Raw genomic sequence first — 12,050 nt, 5'->3', positions numbered from 1 at the left:
TATTTAAAATTCAAGCACAATTTCAATACACTTCAATATGTTTCAATTGTCACACAAGATCTGAAATGCCTACTGCATACTGTGATCTTCAGTGCAATATAAGCATCTTGGTATTTAATACATCTACTTATTTTTGTTATACAGTCAACCCATGTATAAATTTCATACTGTATAATAATTCAGTTTAAGGATTTGAAATAATAATTACCATTTCATAAGCGTGTAAACTTCAGCTTTTCCCTTAATGAGGTTAAGATATGAAACGAGTTCTCTCCACTCTCTCCCCTTAAATATACTCTTTCAGCTGGCCTCCAATCAATCCTAAATATTCAAGTATTCCTTTTCTCCATGATCTCATGGGCATTCATACAGTCTGTCCTGCTACTTCCATTCCTATTGCTTCTCTGATTTATCATACCTCACCACTTCTCATTTTAAATCTAGACCATCTCAATCTTTCAGAGCACTATTTTCCGGGTCTTGGACACTACATCTCCCTGCCAATTGCTCATTAGTTTTTTTATACATATTCAATTTCACAAAACAATGACAAGGGGAAAAAAAGGACAACTTTGGAACTAGAAATGAAGATTATTAAGAAAAAGAAATTGTGCGCGCAAGAGATTTGAGCTGCTTTAAGAGCTTATATTCATATTGTTTTAGCTTTGTTTTCTAATTTATATGGTCCTATATTTACAAGTACTATCTTATTCTAACAATAAAAAGAAATCTTATATATCAAAATCTGGACTATTTTTATGGTACTAAATTTTCAAGTATCATCTTAATCTAAAAATAAAAATAAATCTTTTATGTAAGTACATGCACTGTTTTTCAGTTTCTGATAACTTTGTATTTTCACAGTATACAGTCCCTTTCTTACAATGACTTAAATCTATCAGTTTAGAGATTATAGAATTCATATAAATGTACTATAGGTGGAAAACAAACTGCTAATTTGGGTCTCTTTAGCCAACAGGTATTAGCATAGTGTGTGTGTGTGTGTGTGTGTGTGTGTGTGTGTGTGTGTGTGTGTGTGTGTGTGTGTGTGTGTGTGTGTTCACATTGTTTTAAAAAATGTTCAATACAGGTAATAATATTCCTAGGGAGATTAATTCATTTTGAAAGTATGTCAATGCAGCGTTAGTAAACATCTCTGGAGAGGAAAGGGATTTTTTTTTTTTTTTTGCAGAAGAAATCTCTGAACCAACAACTTTGCACTCAAAGTAATGAGAAGGAATTTGTTTATTCTTCATGTAATCTGTAAAATACATACACTATTAAAAATTACACAATGTATTGAAAACAAACACACACACACACGTCATCGTCAACTTCATTTGAGCAAAACTTTCTTTCTCAGATAGAATACAGCTAAAATCTGATTGGCTGCCTGGTGCCATGGAGATCTGTTAATGACTGCTCTCTACTTCTGTTTGATTTATTGACGTGTCGTGACGGCACTAAATTTGAATGTTACCATGATTGAGATTAGTATTTGACTGCTGATGGCAAAAATTACTCAATAACTTGCTTTATGTGATTATATCTTCTTGATAACAAGAATTTAAAAACAATTTTAACTTTAATAATATAGTAGTATGTAAAATCCCACACAGTGTGTCAGAGTGATCACATGTGCGACTGCAAACTGATGACAACATACATAGTGACAATAAAGAACAACCCTCTCCAAGATTGACATGATGAAATGTATTTTATGGTCTTACTTATTGTTAAAATTCCCATTTCATGGTCTTAATTACTGATAAAATTCACTAGTTGAATTGTAATTCAAGGTGTGAATATTAATGATGTGAGACTATAAAATACATGTATTGATCCTGGAGAGGGTTGTTCTTTATTGTCACAATGTATGTTGTCATCTGTTGGCAGTTGCACATTTAATCACTATGACACACTGTGTGGGATTTTTCATACCACTGGATTTCAGATAAAGGATTGTGTACCTGTATTAGTTATTCCTTCTTTTCCTGTACAAAGAGTAGTTACCATTACAATTCCAAAAGTTAGAAAAAGCTCCGCTGACCAAGGTGTATGTTCATGAGAAAATACAGTAAATTACCTACCATAGCTCTTTTTATTAATATAGCCTTACTGTTTAAGAGAAGTGAATAATAATATTGCTATCAAAGACCACAGTGAAGTCACAGTAAGTTAAATTCTTTGGTCATTAGTAACGGAAGCATGCTATATTTACTTATAATTTCTGAACATGGTCACCTTTGAAAATTCAAAGTACTGTATAACAGGAAGTCTTTTAGAGGGTAAGCTAAAGAAATACAGTAGTAAGCATACTCCCAAAAACATAGCTTGTTAACTTTCAAAGCTTCAACAATTTCAAGCACTTCAAAATATACTGAAAAAGCTAAAACCTACTCACCCGTATCACTTTAAAAATCTTTTCCTTCAATTTCAACTTCTTGAAAAATGTTTTGTCTGTCTGTTGATGCTTGCAAAATGTGTCCCACACTTGTTGAGAAAGACCATCCCACTCTGATCCAGTTAACAGTTCTTTGGGAGTGGTTGTAACTTCACATTTCCAGTGCTTGTTATCACTGACACAATCATTACTGAATGTTCCAGCTCGGTCACTGAGTATAGATTTACTTTGGTCCCTTACATTACCACCGTCCAAAGGCGGGAAATTCTCATTATAGTAGTTCCTTTGATTGTTATGATATCTGTTATTGTATCCCCCCCTCCCATGATTATACCTGTAACCATCCCCACTATTGTATTGGTTCACATCCCTTCCGTAATAGTTGTAGTGGCCTTGGTAACAATTGTACATGTATCCCCTATCATATCGCCGGCCATGGTAGTTCGTGCAATCTCGAGGGACATGGTCCAAGTAGTGGTAATACTGGTTGTTTCCACGACCACAACCACCACCATAACCACCCCCTTGCTGGTTATAAGGGTAATGATTTGGGTACTGCTGCTGCTGGCTGTGGTGGTGTTGCTGATGATGATTATGGTGATAGTGACCATTACTGTGGCAACGGTTACCGTAACCTTCGACATGGTGGCTATTGTACCGCCGCTTCTGACGTGGGTTTCGGTAAGATCCCTGAGAACTGACGCTACAGGCACTAGGAGATTCACTTCGTGACTCCCGGGTCCCATTGGTGCTACTGCTATTCGCATTACTGCTTTTTACAGGAACATCAAGATGCCGTCTGCAACAAAGGGAGCATGGTGAAAACATGTTTTCCATATCCAACATACACTACCACTAACAATGAAAACACATCAATGCTGTAAAATGTAAGTAGCCATGCAATTACTAAGGTTACACACTTAAATTTTCTTCAATATTTTATATATGGAATAAAACACGATGACTTCCAATGCGCAAGTCAGTCCACTGTTGTCTTCATAACTAAACCTTACCTTTCTTCCTTCCTTCCTTCCATATATGATATTAGTTTTCTTTGGATAAGCTAGGAAAGGGCATTAGATTGCCAATTCCAGTGATCTTTGCACATAAATACAAGCTGCTTTGATAAAGTCTTTTCTCTAAACAAAGGACACTATGACAACATTAATGTTTATGCTGGTGTGAGGTTATTTGGCCTCCACCAGGTAGACATTCGAATCTAGATAAGAGTTTCTTACTAGAAAAATTGATGACCACCAAGAAAAAAATAATGATATTTTTATAATAAAATAAAGTTTTGTATATAACCCAGTAATTACATGGCTATAGTTTTCCATGTGCAGCAGCCTAAAATTCAGATTTTGTGGGTAGCACTCTGATTGGTCAGTGTAAGTATACAGTGCTGGCCCCAAACGCCAATATTAGGAATGACTTAGCTAATCACTTTATTCAATTTTATGCGTAACATCCATCTGAGGGGAGGAGGGAGGGCTCTGATCATGTTTTTACTGGGCAAGTATATACAAAACTATTTTATTATAAAAATGTCATTTTTGTATAAGTGACTTGCCCAGTAATTACATTGCTAAACAAGATGCCTATTTAGTGGATGAATAACACTACACCTCTAACAAGACACCTTTCCAGCAACTGTCTAGCACGGCATCTCCATCAAGACACCTTTTCAGTGGATGTCTTTCGACACCTGGGAATAGACTACACGTTCGACAGACGGGGCAACTATCGGGGGCAACCCCTTGGACTTGCTTCAACTGCCAGAATGCCTTCTCCCCAATGTGGAGGAGCAGGACAGTGACTTTAGGTCTGGGAGATCAGAGGGGCCAGATAGCCACCTCCTCACTCCACATCCATCAAAACGCCTTTCCAGTGGCTGTCTGCTGACACCTGGGAATAGGCTACAGGTTCGACTGTGGGGGAAACTATTGGGGCAACCCCTTGGACTTGCTTCAACTGCCACTATGCCTTTTCCCCAATGTGGAGGAGCAGGACAGTGACTTCAGGTCTGGGAGATCAGAGGGGCCAGATTGCCACCTCCTCACTCCAGATCTATCAAGACACATTTTCAGAGGCTGTCTACCGACACCTGGAAATGGGATACAGGTTCAACAGAGGGGGCATCCTCCTTGGACTCCCTTCGAGTGCCAGTATCTTCTCCCTGGTGCGGAGGAGCAGGACAGTGACACTAAGTCTAGGAGACCCGAGGGGCCAGATAGTTACCCCCTCCACCCCACATGCAGTAGGATGACTTTCCAGTACAGGGGGTCCTCGAGTTACGACGTAGATCCGTTCTTACGATGCATCGTAACACGATTTTCAGCGTAAGTCGGAACATTGAAAAATACCACATGATTTAATGTAAATACCTATCAATAACAACGAGAGAACAATTCCTTACCTTTATTAGTTTGATTGGCTTGCACACTGGAGAGGAAGCTGCGGTGCTGGAGAGACTGGGGGAGGTTAGTGAAGAGAAAAAGAACCTCCAGAAGTTGCTGGAGATGCTGAGGCAGATGATTCTTGAGGTGAGGCAGAACATACTAGTACTGGAGATGCTGAGGCAGGTGATTCTTGAGGTGAGGCAGAACATACTAGTGGAGATGTTGGGGCAGGTGAGTCTTTAGGTGAGGCAGAACATACTAGTGGAGATGTTGGGGCAGGTGAGTCTTTAGGTGAGGCAGAACCTACAGAAGGTGCTGGAGATACTGGGGCAGGTGAGTCTGGGTTAGCAGAACATTCAGAAGGTGCTGGATTAGCAGAGGCAGCTGAGGTAGAGGGTACAGGATCTCCTGCAGGCCTCTCTACCTTCTTAAAATACTGCTCCAGGTTAGTCTGAACAGAGAGCGACCTCTTTTCATCCAAGATCTCCTTGTAACACTGCATCAAATCCATGACGCCTCTGGAAACCCTAGTGAACCTGTCCAAGTTGGGATCCTGAGCCTCAAAAGTTGACAACGCTTGCTGCAACTCTGCAAAACCTCTTATCAAGTCCTGCCTTGTGAAAGCCTTAGGCTCTGGGGTGGGTGCTTCTTCTTCTTCCTCTATTATCTGCTTCTCCAGTTGTATCAGGTCCTCAGCAGATAACTCCTCGCCATGAGACTCCAGCAGCTCTGTAACATCATCAACCTCCATCTCCAAATTGATTTCCTTACTCAGGGCAACAACGTTCTTGACAACTAGCTGAACTGTGTCCTCAAACCCATGGAAATCATTCACAAATTGAGGACAAATTTTCTTCCAGACACCATTCATGTTTGTTTTGCTTAACCTCCTCCCAGGAATTAGCAATGTTCTTTACAGCATCAAGGATGTTGTAGGATTTCCAAAAGTCCTTCAGAGTCAAGTCCTTCTTGGTTTCAGTTGCCTGTAAAGCCATAGCAATTGTCCTTCGTAGGTAGTAGGCCTTGAATGAAGCAATCACTCCTTGGTCCATAGGCTGTAAAAGGGCCGTGGTATTAGGTGGAAGGTAAACCACCTTGACATTAGGGTTGAAGTTCTCCCCAGCTGGGCAGGGTGTCCAGGGGCATTGTCCAGCACTAGCAACACCTTAAAGGGGATACCCTTGGAGGCGCAATACCGCTCCCACACTTGGAACAAAATGGTTTACGAACCAGTCCTCAAACACTGCAAGTGTCACCCATGCCTTCTTGTTGGACTTCCAATTACTGGTAGTTGACCCTTCCAAATGCCCTTGAGTGCCCTTGGATTTTCAGCCTGATACACCAACAAGGGCTTCAGTTTGAAGTCGCCAGCAGCATTACCCCCAAGAAGTAAAGTAGCCTCTCCTTGCTGGCTTTATGACCGGGTGCTGACTTCTCCTCCTTGGCGATGTAAGTGCGGTTAGGCATACGTTTCCAAAACAAAACCTGTCTCGTCTACGTTAAACACTTGCTGAGCAGAATAACCCCCCTCCTTAATTATCTCAGACAACGCTTTAGGAATTCACTCGCTGCTTTCTCATCCCCACTAGCAGCTTCACCTTGCAATTTAAGGTTATGGTAATTGGCCCGAGCCTTAAATCGCATAAACCAACCCCTACTAGCCACAAACTCTTCACTTTCACTTCCCTCCCCCTTTTCTTTTTTCAACGCTTCAAAACAATCTTTTCGCCTTCTCCTGATCACCATAAGGCTGACTGGGATACGCCGTTGATTTTGGTCTTCCAAACCAAAGACACCAATAACCTTTCCATTTCAATTATTAGACCACTACGCTGCTTAGTTATCACTGTCGCTTTCATAGGAGCAGATCCTTTCACATGTTCAACGATGCGCTCTTTATCTTTGATAATGGTAGCAACGGTCGAACGGCTAAGGCCAAGCGAGCGGCCAATGTTTGTTGGCGTTTCTCCCTTCTCGGATCGCTTTATAATGTCCACTTTAATTTCCATGGTGATGGCCTTTCTTTTCTTCGATGCACTACCATCAGAAGAGTCCGCCTTGCGCTTGGGAGCCATAACAAAGAGCAAAAAGTTACAAAAACGATACAACACGAGGGAGAGAGAGGCAGTGTAAACAACCAAAATGGCGTATGGGCGAGGACTGAGCGTAGCGAAGCGACGCCGTCCTCTCCCCCACAAAGCGTATTCTTCCGGCCGTGCGCCTGGAACTAGTTGGCGTTGTTTACGTTGCTTACGACGCTAAACCGCGTAAGACGGAACGACGCAAAATATTATTTTTTATATTTTTATGGGGGCGCGTTCGTAACCACGAAACATCGTAAGTCGAGACCAGCGTAACCCAAGGACTTACTGTAGTTGTCTGTCGATACCTGGGACCAGCAACAGGCTCGACTGAGGGGGCTCCCGACTACCTGTATGCAAAACCCACAACCCTCCCTTGGACATCCAGTATGTCTTCTCCCCAGTGCGGGGGAGCGAGACAGGGGACTTTTGTCTAAGAGCATCAAGGGACAAGTTGCCACCTCCCTCACTGCACAACACTTCACTGTTACAAGGTTAAATTTAAGACAACTCGCATAAAAGGGTAGCAAAAGCATACAAAGGAAGCGATGGAGCCAGGTGCATGAGCTAATGAAAAAGGTAGGAGGGCTAGCACTAGGAGACTTGGTGCCAAGTGGACATGAACTGGCACTGGGTGCATCGAACTCCAACCTGGGCGTGGGAGTCAACAGGTGGGAGGCGAGAGGCGGGAGTCAGCAGGCAGCAGGCAGACGGAGTATGTGGCGGGCACCTCACTAATTTTGGTAATCTCGGTTACTGATTACTTTCATGAAAAATAATCGACCAATAATCAATTACAGTAACCGCCCCTTCTTTGCACACTCCGGATTCGCGGATTTCTCTCTGGACCATATAACCCTATCATTCATGGAAAATTCGCCTATTCACTACACTTTTCTGTGAGAAACATCCACAAATTCCTGTTTTTTTTATCAATTTCAACATATAATGCACATTTTTGTGATAAAACTATTTAAAAATAAGGTATAAACATTTTTAATGGTTTTCTTTTTCTCGAGTTTTAACGAACAAAATAAGCAGATTTAAGCGTTTTTACTATAGGGGTTTCAATTGTTAGTGGATTCTAGCTATTTGCTGATATGTGTGTGTCTGGTAGGCATCCCCATGGTGAATAGGGAGGAACACTGTCTTAACTATTATATATCTTTATAGGAAATTCTGGTATCCAGGCATAAAAATTGTGCAACATTAGCATTTTGTATATCCAGACATGTATGTATTTCAAGATAACATAAATGTACATCATCTTCTATCTCTACAAGCTTGTCCCTATTTGGGGTAGCTGTAATGGTTCTTGAACACATTCTTCCATTTCCCTTGCTCAACCCCAACTCCCTCATATCTCTCCTTACATAGTCATAAATGTACATGTACCTTCTAAAACTAAAAGATAAATTTAAAACACAAAGCAGTTTTTGCCTTAAGTATCAAAGCAAATCCAACTTTAATATTGTAGACTGTTTGTTTGTATGGTGTTTTTACGTTGCATGGAACCAGTGGTTATTCAGCAATGGGATTAATATTGTAGAACAATGTACTGTTATTCTCCAATCAGTGATTTTTGAAAAAAATTACCATTTACAAATAACCAGTTACTCAAAAAGAAATCATTACTAGAATTTTCAGGAATTTAAGTAATTGAATCCAGTAACCAATTACATGGACCACTAGTGGATTCAAGAGGCCTGTGCTCAGTCCACACCGCCAAGCAAGCTGGAGGCTAGGAGCTAAGCTGTGGAACATTCATGATTGTATGACACCAGGAAAATAGCACCATGTGAGCCTTCTCTGTAATGTTCCAAAGTATTGCCGTAGCAAAGAGGTAGTCGATACTCAATTGACGAGAACATATTCGCCTGAGGTCCACCGCAGGCAAACTAATACCATTCCCTCCTTACTACATTTCAACCCAACACTTTTCAGTTCTCTGCAAAGGAGAGTGATGAGTATCCCAGGCTCGTTGAACAAAACGAAATATTTTGACCTAATTGCAAATGTTTGGCCTAAAAGAAAGTCTCAACCTTCATGAATTACTTTAAGGTATCAATTTACCGGCGGCTTGCGAATAGCCTACGGCCAGTAAACAAATCCTAAAAGCAAAGTTTGGCCTAATGGAATAATGCAACATTCAAGAACTACTTTTAAATTATAAGCAAGCAACTTGCACGTAGCCAAAACCCGGTAAGCAAACCATAAATGCAAATATTTTGGCCTAAAGGGATGCTGTAAAATTGGAGAATTACTTTTAAGGTAATTATTTACCAGCACCTTGCGAACCTATGCTCGGTAAACAAATCATGAGTGCAAAAGCTTTTGTCCTAATAAAATGGCATTACATTTGAGAATTACTTGTAAGGCAATCATTTGCCATGGCAAGATGTAGCCTATGTCCATTAAATAAACCATGAATGCAAAAAGTTTTAGGCCTAAATGAATGGTGTTACAGTAAGTCAATTATTAACTGGTAACTTGCAAGTAGCCTAAGTCCGGTAAGCAAATAATAAATACAGTACAAAAGTTTTAGCCTAAAGGAATGGTCAAAAATTACTTTTAAAGATCAAACTATTGCCAGCAACTGCTGTAAGAACTTGATGATTCGTCAAGAGTGGCAGAAAACAGAATATAGTGGACCCCCCATATTAGTGTTCTCCGGATTCGCGGACTCACACATTAGCGGATTTCTCTCGGGAACATTACCCCGCATTTTTCGTGGAAAATTCACCTACTCGCAGTATTTTTCTATGAGAAATATCCACAATTTCCTGCGTTTTTTTTTATCTATTTCATCATAAAATGCACTTTTAATGATAAAACTATTAAAAAACCAGGTATAAACATTTTTAGTGGGTTTTCTTGAGTTTTAACTAACAAAATAGGAAGTTTTAAGCATTTTTATAGGGGTTCCAACTATTCACAGGTTCTAACTATTCACGGGGGGTCTGGTACACATCCCCTGCGAATACAGGGGACCACTGTACTATGATTAGCTAAGTCGTTTCTAATATGCATTTCCGTTAGGGGGTAGCACTATATACCTACACTGAGCAATCAAAGTGCTCCCAGCGAAATTTGAATTTAGGCTGCTGTAATTGGAAAACTATAGCAGCTATGTAATTACTGGGTAAGTAACTTAGGATTATATGTTGTATAATTGTTATTGGCATTTTATGCATTGTTGAAATGTGGTGGGTGTCCTATACATGGGCAGCATATGGTTGATTCTGGAAGTTGTATGTCGATGTATTTAAGTTGTGTTGTGACGTCATAGAGAAGATGGTGTCGGCGGGATGTAAACAATAACATGGGGCAGTAGGAGACCAGTTGCTTGTAGCGTTTGGTTGGTAGGGGAGAGCTCTCTGTCTGGTAGGAGTTTTTGGGTCGTAAGTCTTGTTGTGGTGTTGATCTAAGGTGATTATTGGAGTATACGGGAGTTGGAGAACGCGTACAGGTGGGTAGATTGTTCATTTGTGTAAAAAAAAAAAAGGTTAGGCTAGGCTAAAGTTCAAACTGGTAGCAGAGCGTGGTTCATCAAAGATGCCTGGATTGGCTATTGTTGTATGGAGAAGATACAAAATACCCAGCGATAGAAATGAGAATGAGCTTGAAAGGGAAAGCCCGAGAACTAGCGGAAGGATTAGATAGCGATAAACTTACAGGTACAGAGGGCCCAAGGATAATCCTAGACAAACTAGATAAAGCCTATCTAAAAGACTCGGTAGTAATGGAGAATTACAGCAGAATAAAAAGATTCTAATAAGAAGAGAATCTAGTGAAAAGATGGCAGCCTATTTGATTAGATACGAGAAGGCAGCATCCGAGTGTGAAAGAGCAATGGGGAAAGGTGCACTTGAAGGGAGGGAAAACCAGAGATATAGGGGAAAACTGAAACAAAACTAGAAGAAAATAAGCTGAAAACAGAAACTGGGACAGAAGAAGAGGTTTATGTAGGAGAAGTTAATAAAATAGTGGAAGAGTCGTGGGAGGTGGTTGATGAAATTTTGGACACAAGGTGTAAAATCAACAGTTTGCGAGGAATTATGACTACCATGTATTGTCATAGATTTGAGCCAGGAAGAGTTGAGGAGAATGGGGGACACTAGGTCAGAGTCTAATAAAGCGTTTAATTTTGGTGAGACATCTTATAAGTCCAAAGAAACAATAGAAATACCGGGGATACTAAAAAACAAAGTTTTATTTGAAGACAGAAATTCTGCAGGGTGATATACCCTGGCTGATAGGTAAGCAAACCATGAGCAATATGGGTATGACCCTAAATTTTTAAAAAAATTGTCATAATAGAAGTATTAGGGGGAACAAAAGTAGAGTTAAGAGAAGACAAACAGGGTCATTTAAGAGTACCTATAAAGAGGAGGAAGGTAGAAGAATTATTACAGGAGGGTTGGAAGGGAAAGAATCTGAGGGAAATTAAGAACACAATGAGGAAATTACATTTACAGTTTGGTCATGGAAGTGGAGATAAAATATGGAAGCTAAGAGAGGAAGCACAATGGAGTAATGGGTTAATCGAAAAATAAAAAGGAAATAAGGAAGTTACTAACGGAACTGATTGAAAATTGTGGGGTTTGTAAAAGATACAAAAAGAAACCCTGCCAAACCAGTTGTAGGCTTATCTTGGAGTAAAACGTTTAATGAAGTTGTAGCGATGGATGTGAGAGAGATAGAAGAGAGAAAGTTCTTGGTAAATGGTGGATATGGCAACGAGGTATTGTCAGGCCTGTTGGATAAAAGATAAGAAACCAGAAACTATAATAAAGACACTTTTTGAGTGCTGGTTTGCTATATTTGGAGCGCCCTCCAAAATATTGTCAGAAAATGGGGGAGAATTCCAAAATGAAAAAGTAAGGAGGATGGCAGAAAGATGGAATATTAAAGTATTAGCCACAGCATCAGATTCTCCGTGGAGCAACGGTTTATGTGAAAAGACCATAGGCATAATCAAGGGAAGTGTAAGAAAGATGATGGAGGAGGAGGAAGTAGATTGGTCCATAGCATTAATTGGGTAGTGAGTGCTAGGAACTGCTTGATGAATAATGGAGGTTTCTCTCACAACCAATTAGTATTTGGAAAAAACCCTTCACTGCCTAACCTAATGGGAGAAGAAAGTTCAAGTCCTGCAAGCAGAGA

General features: G+C 40.2%; 1 protein-coding gene across 3 annotated transcripts in view; it reads right to left on the bottom strand.

Annotated features, from left to right (window-relative positions):
• The window catches only part of LOC135200080 (poly(A) RNA polymerase gld-2-like), a 97,426-nt gene that overhangs the window by 58,620 nt on the left and 26,756 nt on the right, over nucleotides 1-12,050 (bottom strand). For all 3 annotated transcript variants that reach the window (XM_064228380.1, XM_064228378.1, XM_064228379.1), the window contains one exon: nucleotides 2,405-3,203. In XM_064228380.1, coding sequence (XP_064084450.1) covers nucleotides 2,405-3,203 — 799 coding nt within the window. The remainder of the gene's footprint in view (nucleotides 1-2,404; nucleotides 3,204-12,050) is intronic.

The sequence above is a fragment of the Macrobrachium nipponense genome, chromosome 26, assembly GCF_015104395.2.
Source record: "Macrobrachium nipponense isolate FS-2020 chromosome 26, ASM1510439v2, whole genome shotgun sequence".
NCBI lineage: Eukaryota > Metazoa > Arthropoda > Malacostraca > Decapoda > Palaemonidae > Macrobrachium > Macrobrachium nipponense.
Note: the sequence above shows the minus strand (reverse complement) of the source record. Positions and strands in the feature narration are given on the sequence as shown.